Genomic DNA, 19302 nt, shown 5'->3' on the forward strand with positions numbered 1-19302 from the left:
CCAGCCCTCCAGCACCAGCTCACCTTGGCCAGCTTCTCGATCTGCCGCTCCAGCTCCGGCACGCTGGATGCAGACGTGTCCATCTGGGGAAAGTGTCTCAGTTACCCCGGCTCCTTCCCCACCACTCCTTTCCCCTTCCCTTGCCCCTGCTGAGTGCTGCCTGCCAATCTTGGCATTCCAGAAGGCATCAGAGTGATTGGCAAAGTTCAAAAGACGCCTTTCAGCCCTGGGGGATTGAGACTGAGCCCTGAGACCTCCCCTCCTGTCCCTGCTTGGTGGCTCCCTACCCTTCCCTGCCCCTCTCCCTGGGGTTAAGAGGAGCAGCAACCTCGGGCTCAGGGAGTTCTGTTGGAGCTGGTGCTACATTCAGAGGCCAGAATAAAGCTCTGGATCCAAACCCTCCAGCAGAACCGACTCCTTTCCTTCATCATCACCTTAAAGCTTCTCCACCAGAGGTAAACCTGAGCTCCTGCAAGCCTGGACTTGTCCCAAGCACCCAGCTGCAAAATCCAGCCAGCCAAAAGTGTCTGTGAGGTGAAACCACCACAGCTGCTGCCCTTGGTCAAGCAGCAAGGGCTGGGCAAGCCCAGGCATGTCCCATTTGGCAATATTGGGATTTAATTCCAATATATTGGCACCCAATGTGAGGCAGCTCCATCCTGGGGCTGGATCAGTCAGGGAAGAGACCCCTGAGGTGGCACCCTCACTTTTGCTGCAATACCCAGCCAGCCAGAGGTGTCTCTGAGGTGAAACCACCACAGCTCCTGCCCTTGGTCAAGCAGCAAGGGCTGGGCAAACCCAGGCACATCCCATTTGGCTCTATTGGGATTTAATTCCAATATATTGGCACCCAATGTGAGGCAGCTCCATCCTGGGGATGGATCAGTCAGGGAAGAGACCCCTGAGGTGGCACCCTCACTTTTGCCCCCCCACAACAGAGCCTGGAGCACCCCACCTCCTCCTCCCTGCGGGATCTCCTCCCCCGGGTCTCCTCCTCCTCCTCCATCTCCAGCCCCACGTCCTCGGTCAGGCGGGAGCTGCGCCGGCGCCGCCCGTCCTCCAGCCCCGTGATCTCCGACTCAGGACGGCCTGTCTTCTTGGCCAGGGCAACCTTCAGCCTGTCAGGACACAGGTGGAGGTGTTGGTTACCTGTCCCCCCCCCTGATTTTTTAAGATTTTCTAAGCCTTCTGATGTTTATGTTCTTGTAGCAAACTTTGTCACGCAGAAAAGTATAAAATATTCTGCTCTGGAGGGGACCCACAAAGATTATCATACCTGGTTCTCAGCCCCCTAATCCTACAAAGCCCAATTTTTCAGCCCCTCAACCCTGCAGCCCCTCAATCCCACAGCCCCCTAATCCTACAAACCCCAATTCTTCAGGCCCTGAACCCTGCAGCCCTCAATCCCACAGCCCTCTAATCCTACAAACCCCAATTTTTCAGCCCCTCAACCCTGCAGCCCCTCAATCCCACAGCCCCCTAATCCTACAAACCCCAATTTTTCAGCCCCTCAACCCTGCAGCCCCTCAATCCCACAGCCCCCTAATCCTACAAACCCCAATTCTTCAGCCCCTCAACCCTGCAGCCCCTCAATCCCACAGCCGGATTCTCACACGCTTTCTGTAAATAACTCATTGTTTTGCATTCTTTCATGGAAGAGGAGAAATTTGATGGACTGTTGGTTTGTCCAGTGTCACAGGAGAGGTGGCACTTTCACCCTCCAATCCACTGTCACTTTTAGGAAACTATAAATGTTGGAGTCAGAAAATAAACTTCCCTTTTTCCTCACCCTGAGAGCAGCGGTGCGTGCGCTCGTGTGCTTTTGTGTCCTAGTGACATCCCCCTGCCCACCCTGAGGCACCTCATCACTCAGAGGGGGTGATGCTGAGGCTGAAAGCAAAGCCCCCTCCCCACCCACCTGCGCAGCCGCCCCTCAATGATCCACTTGTTCTTCCTGTAGTTGGCCATGCTCTCCAAGGTCTTGTCGATCTCACTGCACAACAAGAGACGGGGATGGCTCCAGCAAGCAGGATCCACTCCAGCCCCCCAAACCAGAGGCATTTCCCTGCCCTCCCAACCAGCCCCACCTGATGATGAGGGCGCTGCTGTTGAGCTCGTTGATGAGGAAGACCAGGATGGAGGCTTTGAGCTCGGGGGGCAGCGCCTGGAAGGGTTTGGTGCGCAGGCCCTCGCACAGATCCGCGCCCGCCCCGTGTGCCGTCAGGAAGCAGCGCAGCACCTCCGACACCGTGTCCCTGTTCAGGCTGATCTCCGACACTTTCTCCCCCAGGATCTTCAGGGACTGCCCAGAGCAAAGGGAGAGGTTTGGGGAGTCTCCTCCTTGCCCCCACGGGGGTTTGTCAGGAGGGGGTTACTGCCCACAGGTGCTCCTGGCACAGGGATGGATGGGGGGGACACCCTAAAAGATGCTTGGGGTTGAGGAGGGGGATGGCCACAGGTAAAGAAAGGGAGAGCCCTTTTCTTACTCAGGACAAAGAATACTAAATTTTAATCCCGAATTCAGGATTCTTTGTCCTGAGTTTTGCAGGCACTGACAGCTCCAGCCAGGGGAAGGCGGTGAAAAAGGGAGAAAGAGAGAAAAAAGGAAAGGGGAGGGAAGGAAAGTGAAAGTGAAAGCAGAGATAAAAATAAAAAGTGGTGGGAAGAAAAGGGAAGGAAAAGAAAGGACAAAGGGGTGAAAGGAAAGGGAAAATGGGGGGAAGAAGAGAAGGGGAAAAGAAAGGTGAAGGTGGGAAAAGGATTGAAAAAAGAAAAGGGAGGGAAAGGAAAAGGGGGGAAAGAAAAGTGGGAGGGAGGAAGAGGAGGGAAGAAAATGGGTGGGGAAAATGGAAAGGGGAAAAAGAAAGGGAAAAGAAGAGGGAGAAAGGAAAGGGGAAGGGAAAAAATAAGGGAAGGGGGAAAAGGGGTAAAAGGGAAAGGAAGGACTTGTCTGACTTTGGCGGGTCTCACCTAATACCTGGCGGGGAAGGGGGTCTCACATAACAGGGGGGTCTCACCTAACAGGGGGGTCCCACCTAACAGGGGGGTCTCACCTGGCAGGAAGGGGGTCTCCCCTAACAGGGGGGTCTCACCTGGCAGGGCAGGGGGTCTCACCTGGCAGGGCAGGGGGTCTCACCTGGCAGGGCAGGGGGTCCCACATTACAAGGGGGTCTCACCTGGCAGGGCAGGGGGTCTCACCTGGCAGGGCAGGGGGTCTCACCTATCAAGGGGGTCTCACCTGGCGGGGCAGGGGGTCTCACCTGGCAGTAGGGCGGCAGCCCCGGGTCGCAGAGCGCCGCCTGCAGCAGCCTCACCAGCAGGTCCTGCAGCTGCCCCGCGCCGGGGGCCGCCCCCAGCAGCCCCTCCTGCAGCGCTCCCAGCGTGGGCACGTCCCGTGCTGGCTCCAGCCCCAGCACCTTCCCATAGCTCTGCAGGAACTCCACCACCGTCAGGCAGTCGGAGAAGGCACGGCTGGGCAGGACCAGCCCCGGGATGCGGGAGAAGGCTGGAAGGGGCTGTGGATCAGGGAGAAGAAAGGGAGGGGGAGTCAGAACCAGCCGGTGGCTCCCTGGGGTGACATTTCTGAGCCCCCCAGCACAGCCCACCTGGTGGTCCCCCAGGCACATGTCCTCGGTGGGTTTCTTCATCTCCTCCAGGATGAGCTGCTGCCGCCGCCGCTCCTCCAGGCGCCGCTGGGCCAGCAGCCCCTTGTCTGCCTTCCGAGCTCCCTTGGCCTTCTTCTCCTTGGGCCTGGCCTTGTCCTTGCCCTTCTCTGGCTTCCCCTTCTTCTCCTTGACCTGAGTCAGAGCCCGGATGTGTGTGTGAGGGGAAAAAAAAAAGGTAAGGGGGAAAATCTATTTTTTCATTTTTCATCTCCTCCCTTTGCCCCCAGGCTCACCTTGGATTTCTTCTTGGCCTCCTTGGTCCTGGGAGCTTTGGCCTCCTGCTTCTGCTTGTTCTTGGCCTGAAGGGAGGACAAGAAGAAATCCAGGGATTTCTCAGGGACCCCCTGCACCAGGGAAAACCCCCCCCCAATCCCCATACCCGCACCTTCCGCCTCATTTTCTTCTTGATCTTGCTCATTTTCAGCTTGTCCTCCTCGCTGAGCACCTCTGGAAGGGGGCACAAAGCGGACATGAACCATGATCCCACCAGGCTGCGTGTGAGGAGCTCCCCACAGGGGATGGCAAGGGGGGGTTACCTTGTGCTTCCAGCCTCTTCAGCAGCCGTGCGTCCGTCTTGCTGAGCAAATCCACCATCCTGACCTTGGGCGGGCGGCCCCTGCCCCGTTTGGTGGCCGGGGGCTCCTTGGCTTTCACCTTCTCGGCGTTGCGGGGCCGGCCGCGCTTGCCCGTGATGGCCTGGATGCGCCCGGGGATCTCCTCGGGGCTCAGCTTCACCCACTGCACGCCCTGTGGGGCGCAAACCGGGGTCACCCGTGGGCACAGCGAGGAGTTGGGGGGCACATGGGGGGCTGAGCAGCCCCCAGACCCACCTCTGGCGTGTCTCTCTCCTCGTAGAAGTCTCCCACGGGCATGCGGGGGCTGAAGCTGAAGTGCTCGCGCCGCACGTCCTGCACCATGTTCCTGCTCAGGTACTGGGGACAGGGAGGAGGAGGAGGAAGGTTGTGAGGAAGCTCAGTCTTCCAGGTTCACCACAGCCTCCATCAGCTGCAATCCCCGGGTTTTTGGGGGGGGTTGTAGCGGGTCAGAACCGCCTCCCTCCCCATAACTTCCCCCAAAATGTCCCAAATATTCAAAATACCTCAAATACCCCAAAAGTCCCAAAACAGCCCAAATACCCCAAATATTCTAAATGTCCCAAATATTCCCAAATGTCCCCAAATACCCCAAATATTCTCAAATATTCTAAATTTCTCAAATACCTCAAATGCCCCAAAATATCCCAAATACCCAAAATATCCCAAATGTCCCCAAATACCCCAAACGTCCTAAATACCCCAAATATTTTAAATTTCCTGAACACCCCAAATATTTTAAATTTCCCAAATCCCCCAAAAGTCCCAAAATAGCCCAAATACCCCAAATACTCTAAATGTCCCAAATACCCCAAAATATTCCAAATACCCGAAATATCCGAAATACCCCAAATGTCCCCAAATACCCCAAATGTCCAAAATATCCCAATTACCCCAAGTATTCTAAACGTCCCAAATGCCTCAAAACATTCCAAATACCCAAAATATCCCAAAATACCCCAAATATTCTCAAATATTTGGTGTCCCCAGGGGTGGTACCTTGATGACCTCCGGGAATTGCTTCATCCTCTTCCCGCAGGGGCCGTAGTACCAGGTCTCACCCTGCCAGCGATGGTTCCCCTTCTTGATCCGGACCTCCCGCCTCCACCTGGGCACGGCAGCGTCAGCCCGGGGGCCGTGGGGCAGCATGAGGAGGGGACAGGATGAGGGGACAGCACCAGGGACAGGATGGGGAGGGGACAGCGTCGGGGACAGAGCGGTGGGAGGAGTTGGGGATGGGGACAGGATGGGAAAGGGATGGGAGAGAGGGGGAGGATGGGAAAGGGGTGGGGACAGGAGCAGGATGGGGACACGATGGGGATAGGACGGGGATAGTTTCAGGAGCAGGATGGTGAGAAGGGGGCGGTAGTTTTAGGGGCAGGATGAGGAGGGGATGAGGACACGATGGGGACAGGATGGGGAAAATTTCAGGAGCAGGATGGTGGGAATGGGACGGTAGTTTTAGGGGCAGGATGGGGACACGAGGGGGACACAACAGGGATAATTTCAGGAGCAGGATGGTGGGAATGGGACGGTAGTTTTGGTAGTTTTTGAGGCAGGATGGGGAGGGGACGGTGGGAGGGGACACCAGAGCTGTGGGGCAGAACGGCTGGAGGGGGACAGGAACAGGACAGGGGAATGGGAAAAGAGTCGGGGGCAGGACAGACGGAGGGGGACAGGAACAGGACAGAGGGAATGGGAAAAGGGTCGGGGGCAGCACGGCCAGAGGGGGACAGGAACAGGACAGAGGGAATGGGAAGAGGGTCGGGGCCATCCCACGTACCCGTGCTGCAGCGGGAAGCGCACCTCCTCCTGCGTGGCGATGCGCCGCCGAGGGACATCACCTGCGGGGAGGGGACAGAGGGGACGATGGGCTGGCGGGCGGGGGGCACCGGGGGGGTCAGCCCAGGCTGGGGGGCGGCCACACCTGCCCCCGAGGCACTCAGCAGGGCCGGCTCCTCGCTCTCTCCCTCTCCCGGCGCGGCCGAAGTCTCCGGGCAGCTGTCGGCAGCCTCCTCCTCCTCCTCCTCTTCTTCTTCCTCCTCCTCCTCCTCCTCCTCTTCAGCAGACGGGGCCGGAGAGTCCGGCTCCAGCGGAGGGTCGAGCTCCAGGGACCCCGAGTCCCGCAGCCCCGCGTGGTCGCCGCTCTTCAGCTCGCCGTTGTCGCCTGAGGAGCCAAGGTCAGGAACGTCACCGGACACGTCACCGGGGCCGCGCGTCCCCTCCCTCCCTGCGCTGCCCGGGGGCCTCGCCGGTGCCACGGAGACCCTCACGGCGCATCCCTCGTGGGGGAATGAGGCCGGTGGGGTGACCCCCGTGGGGCTCACGGTGCATCCCTGGTGGGGGAATGAGGCCGGTGGGGTGACCCCCGTGGGGCTCACGGCGCATCCCTGGTGGGGAACGAGACCCCCGTCCCCTCCCGGTGTGGGGGGCGGCACGTACCGGGCAGGGCGGGCGGCGAGCCGGGGGCATCGAGCAGCGGGGCGGGCTCGGGGCTGGCGGGCAGCAGGCTGAAGGGGCCGGCGTGGAGCGGGGGGCTGGCGGCCAGGTCGGGGGGCTCCTCCAAGGAGGACTTGTCGCTCACCAGCTGCGAGTCGTCCATCGCGTACAAGTCGCCGGTGCCGGGGTCTGGGGAGGGGGGCGAGCACCAGGGTTGGGGGCGCACGGAGCAACATCTCCGTTCAAGGGGGAAATAGGGTGCGTGTGGAGGGGATGAAAAGGCTCCGGCAGCAGAGGGGTTAAAAGGGGTTTGGGTACCCCCGTCTTCTCCTCCCCCCCGCCCCCCCCCAGCTCCGCCTCCTCCTCCTCCTCCTCCTCCTCTGGGAAGCGGAGGAGCCCAAAATGGCCGTGGCGATGCTCAGCAGCGCGGAAGTTCAGGCGCTGAGTAACCGCCTCGTCACGGAGCTGGGAAGGACGGGAAGGAAGGCAGGGAAGGAAAAGCCGGCAGCGAGCCGGGGACGCGGGCCCGCCCCTGCCTCGGGAGAGCGCCACGGCCACCGCCGCATCCCCACGGCCACCACGGCATCCCCACGGCCACCACGGCATCCCCACGGCCACCACGGCATCCCCACGGCCACCGCTGCATCCCCACGGCCACCGCTGCATCCCCACGGCCACCGACCCATCCCCACGGCCACCACGGCATCCCCACGGCCACCGACCCATCCCCACGGCCACCACGGCATCCCCACGGCCACCGACCCATCCCCACGGCACCATGGCATCCCCACGGCCACCGCCGCATCCCCACGGCCACCAACCCATCCCCACGGCACCATGGCATCCCCACGGCCACCTCGGCATCCCCACGGCCACCACCCCATCCCCATGGCCACCACCCCATCCCCACGGCCACTGCAGCATCCCCACGGCCATCACAGCATCCCCACAGCCACCAGCCCATCCCCACGGCCACTACTGCATCCCCACGGCCACCACGGCATCCCCATGGCCACCACCCCATCCCCACACGGGGATGGAGAGGAGCTGGCTCTGCTTCCCGCACAGGGAATGGTTGTGCCCCCCTCGGCATTCCCCCTACCTCTGGCCAGGGACTCAAAGGGCTCCAGGGGGTCCTCGCTGAGGATGTGGGTGTCCTGCAGCCGCGGGGCAATGGGTGATGCCTCCCCCAGGCACCTGCGGGCCCCCTCCGGCCCCAGCGACCCCGTGCCAGTGGCTGTGGCCCCATTGTAGCTGCAGATCTTCAGGTCTGAAGGGAGCAATCGACCAAAACCAGACCCTGAGATGCGATGGGCACAGAGCTGGGGGGATGCCCACTGCTGGTCCCCGTGCTGGGACACCCAGCCCTCCATGGCATGGGGTGGTGACACCCAGCCTGGTTTTATGAGATCCCAACGCCTACGCCAAGCTGTGAGCGGCCAAACCCCATCCAGGACATTGGGCAGGGGAGTCAGAGCAGCTGGGATTCCCCAAGGAACTATGCCCAACTCCACCAGGATCCATCACCCACCTGCCAGGGCCCCAGCACTGCATCCCAGAGCTCTGCCAGCCCTCAGGGCTCCTACCTGGCTGTGCCTCCTCCAGCTCCTGGCTGCCCACCAGCCCACCCCCGTTCTCCGTGATGGTGCTGCTGGTGGTGTTGGTGGTGGTGCTGGGCATCTCTTTGGCTGCACCCTCGGCGTCTCCCTGGCTGGGCTCTGGCTCGTTTGGAGCCAGCGGGAAGGGCTGCGTGTCCGAGCTCAGCACGGCTGAGGACTGACCCGTGGCGTAGAATCCCTCGGGCCCGTTCTGCATCAACTCAAAGCTCTGCTCGTGGAAGGAGTCGTAGAGCTCCTGCGAGTCGAAGCTCAGCCCCATGGGCCCCGCGGTGCCGTTGCCCCACAGCTCCTGCCCGGTTGCCCGCAGGTTGGTGCCGTGCCCCGGCGAGGCCGGCCGGGACCCCCCGGCCACGCCGTTGAGGGGGAATTGTCCGAGGTTGGGAGGGCCTCCCCCGTCCTTGAGGCCGCCACCACCGGCGGGTGTGTAGGGTGAGTAGTCCCACAGGCAGTCGTAGGTGCGGAGGGGTTGGGCCCCGGCGGGAGCAGAGCCGGGTGAGAAGGTCCCTGAAGTACCGGGGTGGGATACAGTAGAGAAGCCATTGACATTCATGCCCCCGTTCAGACCTGAGGGAGGGAGCAGAGGGAGGTCAGCACCTCTCCAGTGGGGTTGAGGATGGATCAATGGCCAGGCAAGGGCAGCACTGCTGGTGTGTCCCCCCTCCCCAGGGCTGGAGAGGAGCAGGGAGGGAGGGAAGGGGGGAGCTGCACAGTCCCCGTTTGCCAAACTTGCTCTGCCACAGCACTGAGGTGAGCGCCATGGGGTCTCTCCAGTGGGTTTGAGGATGGATCAATGGCCAGGCAGGGCAGCTGCCAAAGCCCTGCTCATGTGTCCCCCCCCCCACATCCTCCCTGGAGAGAAGCAGGGAGGGAGGGAAGGGGGGGAGCTGCACGATCCCCGTTTGCAAAACCGGCTGTGCCAGCACCGAGCCGAGCACTGTGGGGTCTCTCCAGTGGGGTTGAGGATGGATCAATGGCCAGGCAAGGACAGCCCTGCTGGTGTCCCCCTCCCCATGGCTGGAGAGAAGCAGGGAGGGAGGGAAAGGGGGCAGCTGCACAGTCCCCGTTTGCCAAACCGGCTGTGCCACAGCACCGAGCTGAGCACCGTGAGGTCTCTCCAGTGGGTTTGAGGATGGATCAATGGCCAGGTGGGGCAGCTGCCAAAGCACTGCTGATGTCCCCCCCACATCCTCCCTGGAGAGGAGCAGGGAGGGATGGAAAGGGGGGAGCTGCACGATCCCCGTTTGCCAAACCGGCTGTGCCACAGCACTGGGCTCAGCACCGTGGGGTCTCTCCAGTGGGGTTGAGGATGGATCAATGGCCAGGCAGGGCAGCTGCCAAAGCCCTGCTCGTGTGTCCCCCCCTCCCCATGGCTGGAGAGGAGCAGGGAGGGAAGGGGGGGGAGCTGCACGGTCCCCAGATCCCCGTTTGCCAAACCGAGCGCCGCAGGACGCCGGGGATTAGCCGAGCTTGGCAGGGCTGTGCCGGATCAGCTGAGCGGCCAAATCCACGCACGGCCCTGGGGCTGGCACGGCCGCTTTTCTAGGCCAAGGTGGCGGCAGGGAGGCACAGACCCCGGCTCTGGCCCCCCGTGCTGGAGCTGCTGCTGGCCATGGCTCCTCCATCCCTGTCCCTGCAGCTCCACCATCCCTGAGCCCCCTCTGGCCCCATGGCCACCCCATCCCCCTGTCCCTGCAGCCATCCCATCCCTGCAGCCCTCCCATCCCTTGAGGCCCCACGGCCACCCCATCCCTGTGTCCCCTTCATCCCTCTGTCCTTGCACCCCCTGTATCCCTGTGTCCCCTCCATCCCTCTGTCCCATCCCTGAGTCCCCTCTGGCCCCACGGCCACCCCATCCCTCTGTCCCTGCAGCCCTCCTATCCCTCTGTCCCCTCCATCCCTCTGTCCCTGCACCCCTCCCATCACTCTGTACCCTCCCCATCCCTCTGTCCCTACAGCTCCTCGATCCCTTTGGCCCCACAGCCACCCCATCCCTGCAGCCCTCCCATCCCTGTGTCCACTCTGTCCCTGCAGCCCTCCCATCCCTGTGTCCCCTCTGTCCCTGCAGCCCTCCCACCCTCTGTGCCCTCCATCCCTCAATCCCTGTGTCCCCTCTGGCCCCACAGCCCTTCCATCCCTGCAGCCCCTCTATCCCTGTGTCCCCCCTGGCCATCCCATCCCTGTGTCCACTCTGTCCCTTCAGCCCCTCCATCCCCGTGTCCCCTCTGCCCCCGCAGCCACCCCTGTCCCCGTGGGGTCACTCACTTTTCCCTTGCTGGGGGAAGCTGAGCGGGGAGCTGTGGGCGAAGGGGGAGTCCCCTGAGGCAGGCGTGGGTTTCGGTCCTGAGGCAGCGGGTGCAGAGGAAAGGCCAGTGAAGTTCAAATGGTTGTTTGTTTCCATTTCTGCAAACAAGGGGGACAAGATGGGGTCAGTCACTGGTGTGGACTGGGGTGGCCACTGTGGCGACCCACCCACCACTGACCCTCTCCCTGTGGTCCCCAGCCTGGGGAGGGTGAGCAGTGACACTGAAGCCCCCCCAGGGCTGAGATGCCACCTGGCCCAGGCCCAGGCACCCCAGCTGGAGGAGCTGGCACCTGCTCGAGCACAGCCTGTCACCCCAGGGACAGCCATCACCAAGGTGTCACCTCCGTGTGCCACCATCCCGTGGCTGCTCCTGGGCTCCCAGCCAAGGACCACAGAGACCCCCCCAAAGCAACTCTGTGACCCCAACAGGAGCCAGCACAGCCAATGCTCCAGGCACAGCAATGACCCTGTGGTGACAAACAGTGTCCCCCCCTCCCCAAGGTGGAGGGGACCCCACACCCCATTCTCCAGGCACAGCTCCAGGGTTTGAGGCTGGGCTTTGTTGGGAGCTGAAACCCCAGTGCTGGCCCAGGTGGGATCCTGGTGAATTCATCCCCCAGGAACCCCAAACCCTCCCTCAAACCCGAGGCCTGTGGCCCAGGAAGGATCCTGGTGACCTTCCTCCCCCAGGAACCCCAAACCCAGAGCCACAAGGAGGGATCCTGGTGACCTTCATCCCCCAAGAACCCCCCAAATGCTCCCTCAAACCCAAGGCCTGTGGCCCAGGAAGGATCCTGGTGACCTTCATCCCCCAGGAACCCCAAACCCTCCCTCAAACCCGAGGCCAGAAGGAGGGATCCTGGTGACTTTAATCCCCCAGGAACCCCAAACACTCCCTCAAACCTGAGGCCTGTGGCCCACGTGTGATCCTGGTGAATTCATCCCCCAGGAGCCCCAAATGCTCCCTCAAACCTGAGGCCTGTGGCCCACGTGTGATCCTGGTGAATTCATCCCCCAGGAACCTCAAACCCTCCCTCAAACCTGAGGCCTGTGGCACAGGAGGGATCCTGGTGATCCTGGTGAATTCATCCCCCAGGACCCCCAAACCTAAGGCCACGGGGAGGGATCCTGGTGGGTCCATCCCCCAGGAACCCCAAACGCTCCCTCAAACCTGAGGCCTGTGGCCCAGGAAGGATCCTGGTGACTTTAATCCCCCAGGAACCCCAAACACTCCCTCAAACCGAGGCCTGTGGCCCAGGAAGGATCCTGGTGATCCTGGTGAATTCATCCCCCAGGACCCCCAAACCTGAGGCCACAAGGAGGGATCCTGGTGGGTCCATCGTCCAGGAACCCCAAATGCTCCCTCAAACCCGAGGCCTGTGGCCCAGGAAGGATCCTGGTGACCTTCACCCCCCAGGAGCCCCAAACACTCCCTCAAACCCACAAGGAGGGATTCCGGTGGCTCCGCCTCGGGGTGGAACACGAGGGAACTGAGGGCACCGATGCCCTGCAGGCCCAGCAGATGAGGAGGGAGCCCCCAGTGCTGGTGGGGACCCACAGGGACACCCTAGGGAGCTGCCACCACCGGCTGTGCCACTCTTGCCACCGGCCAAGGCGGCGCCGACCTCTCCGGAAGGGCCAAGGCCGCCGCGCTCGGCACTTCAGCAGCGATGGTGGCAGAGCCCGTGTCGAAACCCGGATTTCATCACACCCTCAGCTGGTGCCCTGGCAGGGGCCGCAGGGGCCACCAAAGCCTGGCCAGGGCCACCGGGTGATTCATCCACCGGAGGAACCCGTATGGGCGGTGACGCAGCCGCCGCAGCCGCCACACAACTCCCGGCCGAACCGGGATGGACCCGGGGCCGCCTCCCCTGAGGCCTGAACCGGCCTCTGGCCTGAGCCAGCTGGAAGCCCCGGGCGTGGGGACACTGTGGGGACACCGGGGCTGGATAAGGAAAAGCCTTTCCGGTCCCACCCCGTGTGTGATGTGCCGGCCAGGAAGGCGCTGCCGGCTCTGGAGGTCAGAGCAGGCCGAGGGTTGTGCCAGAGCCACCGAGGGTTGTGCCAGGGCCACCGAGGGATGTGCCAGGGCCACCGGGGCAGGTGGAGGCTGCAGGTGGCACACGGAGGTGGACTGGGATGGTTTGGGAACGTGGGGAAGGGGCTGGGGGAAAATGAAAGCAGAGTGGGAATGTCAGCCTTGCTCCAGGGTGGCAGGCCTGGCAGAGGGCAGAGCCGGCCTTGGCACTGCTGGGAGCCCGGCCAGCGCCAGGACACCACCATCCATGGCCATCCACGGCCATCCACGGCCATCCATGGCCATCCACGGCCACCTGTCACCTCCCACCCTCACCGGGGCTCCCGTGGCCCCGCTCCCCCCGCCCTGAGCAGGGAGCTGAAACTGGGCCACGGCGAGAAACCGGAGCCGGGCACGGTGAGGAGGGCGAGGGGCAGGAGAGCCTCGGATGGCGGCACCGAGGGGAGCGATGGTGGGTGACAAGGTGGCACCGAGCTGACCCTGCCACACCGGGCACGGCCGACGTGGCAGCGCCGCCCGCCCGGTGTCAAACCCGGTGGCAGCGGCACCACCGGGCCCTGGGATCCCCGCGGGGACACCGGGGCTGTCCCCGGGAGCTGAGCTGGGGAGGGGGGGGGACAGAGCTCCAGGCTGGGGGGGGATCTGTCGGCGCCGTGGAGCCGGTGCCGTTCCCCGGTGCCTCCCCGGTTGTGCGGCCCCGGTGGTGGCACCGGGAGGCCCCGGGAGCGTGACGCGACCTGATTAAAAAGGACGTTTCAAAAACAACGAGACGCAACAACCGGCTGCCATTTCCCGGCCACTTCCTGCGGGCACGGACACACCGGGGGGACACGGGACCGGTCCCCCCGCGGTCCCGCAGAGCGGCGGGGACCCCCCGGTCCCTGCGGCAAGAACACCCCCAGACCCCTCGCCGGGTCTCCGGGGATGCGGGGCTCGGTGTCCGCTGCAGGAGGGTCCCGGTCCCGGTGGGGCGGGGGGGACACGGCCGGGCGGTACCTGAGGGGAGGGGGCTCCCCCCGAGCTCCGGGACGGGGCTGCGGGGGAACCGCACCGGGAACGGGGCTGGGGCTCCCCGCGGGTCTGGGCCCTTGGCCGCTGCACAGGGAGGGGAGCAGGGGAGTCACCGGGAGCCGGTAACGGAGGAGAAGGAGGGGGGGTCACGCCACGGAACCGGGATGCGCAGGGGGAAGCGGGGGGAGAGCACGGCGTCTCACCGAGGTCAGGAAAGGGGAGCGGGGTGCCGCCGCCGCCGCCGGGCCCAAACCGCCTCAACCGACCCTCCCACCCCCTCGCTGCCTTCACCCGGGGCCGTTAACGGCCCGTTACCACCCGGGCCCCCCCTTCTCCTCCGCCGCGACCCCGCACCTGGCAGGCGGCGGCGCGGGCCCGGCTCAGGCGGCGCGGGGCGGGGAGCGGCTCGGCATGGCGCGGCCCCTCCGCCGCACCGGGCCGGGCCCCTCCGCTCCGATCCGGTACCGGGAGCCGGGCCGCGGAGAGCCGAACCCGCGGCCGCGGCAGGAAGCGCCTCGCGCCGCCGGGCGGTCCCGGGACCGCCCCCGTCCCGTCCCGTCCTCCTCCTCCTCCCCCCCCACCCCCCCCCTCTCCCCGTCCCCTCCGCCTCCCCCCCCCCCCCCCCGCACGTCACGGCGGCCGCAGTGGCGTCACCGGGAGCGGCGCCGCCGTGGCGTCACCGGGGGCGGGCGCGCGCCCACGTGGGAGGGGGATCCCCGCCCCCGGCGGGGTCAGGGCGGGGGGAATCCCCACGCGGGGACGCCCCCCCACCCCCCTACCCTGGCTCCGGGACCCCCGGCTCCCCCCGGGGCTCCCCCACCCCGTACCGGCACCTCCCGGGAACGTCCCCCCCGTTCCCCCCCCCGCGTTCTCCCGTTCGTTTCCCCCCTCGCTCCCCGCAGCCCCAGCGCGACCCCCGGGAACGGCGGAGCACCGGGGACCGGGACCTCGCAGGGCACCGGTGCTGCCCGGTTCGGCCGCGGGGACACCGGCCCCCCCCAGCTCCCCCCGGCCCCCGGGATCCCCGGTGACGTCACGCGGCACCGGCCGGGCCGCGCTGCGCAGGGCCCGGGGGCGACACCGGCTCCGGGGGCGGCGGGAGGAGAACGGGGTCCCGGTGCGGGGGGGGCTGTCCCGGTACGGCCGCAGTGGAAGGCGGAGGGGGGGGGGGGGGGGGTGTCCCTTCCCGGTGCGGGGCAGCGGAGCCCGGTGCGGGGGTTCCCCGCCTGGACGAGGCTCCCGGGGGGTTGGGGAGGTCCCGGTACAGAACCGGGGGTCCCGGTGCAGCTGGGCCGGTCTCAGGGGGTCCCGGTACAGATGCGGGGGTCCCTCTACAGCCATCCCAGCCCCGTAGGGGGTCCCGGTAGGTGCCGGTATCCCCGTTCGCGGGTCCCGTCCTGCGCGTTGCGTACCTGGGGGGGCGGCGGGGGCGGCCCGCAGCAGCCCCGGTGCCCGCCCGGCCCGGTGCGCTGCGGTGCCGGTGCCGGTGGCGGAGCCGGGCGGGGCGCAGGTGCTCCCGGCCCCGCGTGATGTCAGCGACCGCCGCCGCCCCCTCCGCCACCGGGGCCGCGCCGCCATTTAAAGGGACCGCCGCCCTCCGTGGGGTGGGGGGGGATGGCGGGGGACACCCCCCAAACCGGGGCCGCGCCGCGGGACCAGCGGCTGCCACCCCCGTGGGGACACCCCCGGGACCCCGCTTCGCCTCCGTGGGGTTGAGCAGAGCCCGACACCGGGAGGGCACCGGGGGGGCACCGGCGGAGCAGTGCGGGGGGGGGGGGGGTCGGGACGGAGGTGGGGGTGTTCCCGGTACCCTCGGGGGATGTCCCCCAGCCCCGCACCGGGAGAAGTCGGGGCGGAGCGGCCCCACGGGACCCCGGGGACAAAGTGGCAGCTGCCGGGGCAGGGCCAGGCCGGGGCGGCTCTTTGTGCTGCGAAATGGTGGAGCTGGAGCGGCGCGGGGGGGCGGGGGAACGCCGGGGACTGGGACAGACAGACAGACACAGGGCTGGGCACCAGCATCTGTCACCCCCCGCGCTGTCCCTGCAGCACAGAGAGGAGCAGGTTCCTCCTCTCCTGGAGACCCCACAGGACAAAGGGGAGCCCCCAGCGCTGGGGGTCCCTGCCCTGGAGCAGAACCCAGCACAACCCCCCCACGGAGGGGATCCTGGGGGGCTCCCAGGACTTGGATCCCTGCAGCCCCCCCGAGAGCAGGAGCCAGAGCACACAAAGCCTGCAAACGTTTTCAGCGATGTTTTTATTGGAAATGTTAAATACTGGGGGTCCGGCCCCAGCGGAGCCGGGTTGGGGGCGTTCAGGGGGGGCTCAGGCGTGTTCCTCTGCCAGCTTCTCTGCCTTGGCCACCGCCTCCTCGATGGGCCCCACCATGTAGAAAGCCTGCTCAGGCAGGTGGTCATATTCACCTGGGGGACAACAACGTGTCAGGGGGGAGTGGGAGGCTCAACCAGGCTCCCCCAGACCCCCCCTCTGAGGGCCACCTCACCTGCCAGGATCTGCTTGAAGCCCTTGATGGTTTCTTTGAGCGGCACCAACTTGCCCATGTGGCCGGTGAAGACCTCGGCCACCTGGAAGGGCTGGGACAGGAAGCGCTGGATCTTCCGGGCTCGGGCCACCGTCAGTTTGTCCTCCTCGGACAACTCATCCATGCCCAGGATGGCGATGATGTCCTGCAGGGACTTGTAGTCCTGGGGAGGGGGGGGACACAGGGGGTGAGCGGGCAGAGGTGATGCCCCCATCCAAACGCCCCACCTGAGGGAGGGGCTGCCCCAACTCCCTCACCTGAAGGATCTTCTGCACACCCCGAGCCACGTCGTAGTGCTCGGGCCCCACGATGTTGGGGTCCATGATACGGGAGGTGGAGTCCAGGGGGTCCACGGCGGGGTAGATGCCCAGCTCAGCGATGGCACGGGACAACACCGTGGTGGCATCCAAGTGGGCAAAGGTGGTGGCGGGCGCAGGGTCAGTCAAGTCGTCAGCTGGCACGTAAATAGCCTGGGGACACAGAGAGGGGACAGGTGGTGACAGGTAGGTGGCACAGCTCCCCGGGAAGCTGGGGGTGGTCCTGCCCTCACCTGCACGGAGGTGATGGAGCCCTTGCGTGTGGTGGTGATTCGCTCCTGCATGGTGCCCATGTCAGTGGCCAGCGTGGGCTGGTAGCCCACGGCCGAGGGGATTCTGCCCAGCAGGGCTGACACCTGTGAGGGGACAGAGCGTGAGGGACAGAGCACGAGGGGCCGGGCAGGTGGGGGACAGGTGCAGTGCCCTGTGCCCAGCACACACCTCGGAGCCAGCCTGGGTGAAGCGGAAGATGTTGTCGATGAAGAGCAGCACGTCCTGACCCTCCTGGTCCCTGAAGTACTCGGCCACCGTCAGCCCTGTCAGGGCCACCCTGGCACGGGCACCCGGGGGCTCGTTCATCTGCCCGTACACCAGGGCGACCTGCGGGTGGGACAATGGCGTCAGCACGGTGGCACTGCCACAGCTGGCACTAGGTCAGGGGACCCAGAACCTCCCCTGCTGGCCCTCCCTCCTCAGGGTGTCTGCACACCTTGGAGGTGGCGTCTTTGAGGTTGATGACCCCAGACTCGATCATCTCGTGGTACAAGTCGTTGCCCTCGCGGGTTCTCTCGCCCACCCCGGCGAACACCGAGTAACCACCGTGGGCCTTGGCCACGTTGTTGATCAGCTCCATGATCAGCACAGTCTTGCCGACTCCAGCACCTCCAAACAAACCTGGGAGGAGGGGAAATAAAGATTCTGCTGAGCCCCAAAGCCAGCCTGGCTGCCCACAGGGTCTCCCTTCAGCTCTTTCCTCCTCAGATATAAAAAGCGTTGCTTCAGCAAGCTCAGGAGAACGAAAGTCATGGAGTGAATCATCAGTGAAGGAAAAATTCCCCAGTGGAACTGTTGGAAATCCCAGAGGCACCATCCCCAGACCCAGCCCTGCTGTGGGGGTCACGTACCAATCTTGCCACCCTTGGCATAGGGAGCCAGCAGATCCACGACCTTGATCCCTGTCACCAGGATCTCCTGCTCCACACTCATCTCCACAAACTCAGGGGCCTCGGCGTGGATAGCAGCAAACCTGCAGCAGGAAGAGGGGAGGAAGGGGGTGGGCAGCTGCTCTGAGCCCCCCAGCTTGGGGGCTGGCAGGGGACAGTCTCTGCTGTGACCCAGAAGAGCCAGAGCCACCTCCCTGCTCACAGCTGGGGTGCCCTCCAGCCTCTCAGCACTCACTGTTTGGTGGTGATGGGGCCCCTCTCGTCGATGGGTTCCCCAATGACATTCATGATCCTGCCCAGCGTCTCAGGGCCCACGGGGATGCGGATGGGAGCACCAGAGTCCAGAACCTTCTGTCCCCTCACCAGCCCTTCCGTACCGTCCATGGCAATGGTGCGCACGGTGTTCTCCCCTGCCGAGGCCCAAGGACAGCACAGTCACCACAGCGTCCTCAGGCTGACCCTGGGGACAGCTGCTGGTGGCTTCCCCAGGCCCTGCCAAGGGGACATTCTGCTGGGAAAAGAATCAAGAGGAGCAGCAGGAATAAAATAGCCCTGAGGAAAACTGAGCCGTGCAGTCACAGCCCTCGGGCAGCCATTTTCCTCCTCCTCCTCCTCAGATTGAAATCCTTGGCTTCAGCAAGCTCAGGAGAACGAAAGTCATTGACAACATCATCACAGGAGGAAGCCCCCCTCCCATCCCCAGCTGCTCACCCAGGTGCTGAGCCACCTCCAGCACCAGCCGCGTCTCCCTGCCCTGCACCTCAAGGGCGTTCAGGATGGGGGGCAGCCCCTCATCGAACTGCACATCCACCACGGCGCCGATGACGGCCACGATGCGGCCGGTGGAGGAGCCGGCCTTGGCGGCAGGGGCTGCCTGGGCGGCATAGTCCCGTCCTGCGGGGGGAGAGGGACGAGTCAAGGTCGGCCGGGGCACGGCAGCTCCGTGGGGATGCGGAGATGGGGCTGCCCTGCAGGCCTTGGGGTGTGCCCGAGACCCCTGAACCTCCCTGGGTGCACCCAGGACCCCCTGAACTGACCATGGATCCCCACACCCCGCTCGGTGCACCATTAACCCACCCACGCCCCTCCTCAGTGCGGCCGGGACCGCTCTGGGTGCACCCGGATCCCCTCAGCGCTACCAGGACCCCCTGAGCCCCCACCCCTCAGCGCTACCAGGGCCCCCGGTACACCCGCAGTCCATGCAGCCCCCCACGCCCACCCCCGGGGCCGCAGCTCCTCTGCCGCAGCCCATCCGCTCGCCCTGCCCGCTTGGCTTGGCACGGCACACCCCACCCCGGTACCGGGGCCCTGAGCACCGGCACCCCCGCGTAGGCCCCAAGGTGACCCCGGCCCGCCCCACACTCACGCGCCCCGACGGCGACAGCCGGGGCGGCCCCGCGGCCGAGGAGCAGCGGGAGGAGATCCCGGCCCGGGGCGGCCCCGCGGGGCAGCAGCGGCCGGGCCGCGGCGGCGGCGGCGGCAGCGGAACGACCCGCGAGCCCCAACATGGCGGCGCCGACTGAGCCCCGCGTCCCGCCCGCCCCTCACGGCCCCCGCGGGGCGGGGCCGCCGAGCCGTGCGTCACCGCCGCACCGCGCGCCCATTGGCTGCTCCGC

At 65.3% G+C, this 19302-nt stretch overlaps 2 protein-coding genes and 2 non-coding genes across 8 annotated transcripts in view; all 4 read right to left on the minus strand.

The window, feature by feature from the left end:
* Positions 1 to 15217, minus strand: part of BAZ2A (bromodomain adjacent to zinc finger domain 2A) — a 29989-nt gene extending 14772 nt beyond the window's left edge. For 4 of the 5 annotated variants that reach the window (XM_077192671.1, XM_077192669.1, XM_077192673.1 and 1 more), the window contains exons 1-18: positions 15080 to 15217; positions 10579 to 10716; positions 8284 to 8880; positions 7800 to 7967; positions 6701 to 6886; positions 6186 to 6425; positions 6042 to 6102; positions 5258 to 5366; positions 4496 to 4597; positions 4202 to 4412; positions 4051 to 4112; positions 3899 to 3964; positions 3606 to 3797; positions 3261 to 3515; positions 2088 to 2302; positions 1919 to 1993; positions 956 to 1118; positions 24 to 83 (exon numbers count right to left, since the gene is read on the minus strand). In XM_077192671.1, coding sequence (XP_077048786.1) covers positions 24 to 83; positions 956 to 1118; positions 1919 to 1993; positions 2088 to 2302; positions 3261 to 3515; positions 3606 to 3797; positions 3899 to 3964; positions 4051 to 4112; positions 4202 to 4412; positions 4496 to 4597; positions 5258 to 5366; positions 6042 to 6102; positions 6186 to 6425; positions 6701 to 6886; positions 7800 to 7967; positions 8284 to 8880; positions 10579 to 10714 — 2898 coding nt within the window. In that variant the 5' untranslated portion in view covers positions 10715 to 10716; positions 15080 to 15217. Of the gene's footprint in view, positions 1 to 23; positions 84 to 955; positions 1119 to 1918; positions 1994 to 2087; positions 2303 to 3260; positions 3516 to 3605; positions 3798 to 3898; positions 3965 to 4050; positions 4113 to 4201; positions 4413 to 4495; positions 4598 to 5257; positions 5367 to 6041; positions 6103 to 6185; positions 6426 to 6700; positions 6887 to 7799; positions 7968 to 8283; positions 8881 to 10578; positions 10717 to 14021; positions 14235 to 15079 lie in introns of those variants that run through there. The other variant, XM_077192670.1, reaches the window with a different exon arrangement.
* A 685-nt stretch (positions 15218 to 15902) lies between these two features.
* ATP5F1B (ATP synthase F1 subunit beta) lies at positions 15903 to 19223 on the minus strand. The gene is made up of 10 exons (XM_054649186.2): positions 19053 to 19223; positions 18398 to 18580; positions 17922 to 18096; positions 17648 to 17769; positions 17233 to 17417; positions 16965 to 17123; positions 16757 to 16879; positions 16464 to 16676; positions 16168 to 16369; positions 15903 to 16087 (listed from the first exon to the last, which is right to left on the minus strand). Exons 1-10 carry the CDS (start codon positions 19192 to 19194, stop codon positions 15990 to 15992), a joined length of 1602 nt encoding a protein of 533 aa, XP_054505161.1. The 5' UTR covers positions 19195 to 19223; the 3' UTR covers positions 15903 to 15989.
* LOC129130769 (small nucleolar RNA SNORD59) lies at positions 17496 to 17570 on the minus strand. The gene has a single exon (XR_008535574.2). It is a non-coding gene; the product is annotated as a small nucleolar RNA SNORD59 (small nucleolar RNA).
* Positions 18295 to 18368, minus strand: LOC129130770 (small nucleolar RNA SNORD59). Its single transcript, XR_008535575.1, has one exon. It is a non-coding gene; the product is annotated as a small nucleolar RNA SNORD59 (small nucleolar RNA).
* Positions 19224 to 19302: the final 79 nt, after the last annotated feature.

Source organism: Agelaius phoeniceus, chromosome 35, assembly GCF_051311805.1.
Source record: "Agelaius phoeniceus isolate bAgePho1 chromosome 35, bAgePho1.hap1, whole genome shotgun sequence".
In the NCBI taxonomy this organism is placed as follows: Eukaryota; Metazoa; Chordata; class Aves; order Passeriformes; family Icteridae; genus Agelaius; species Agelaius phoeniceus.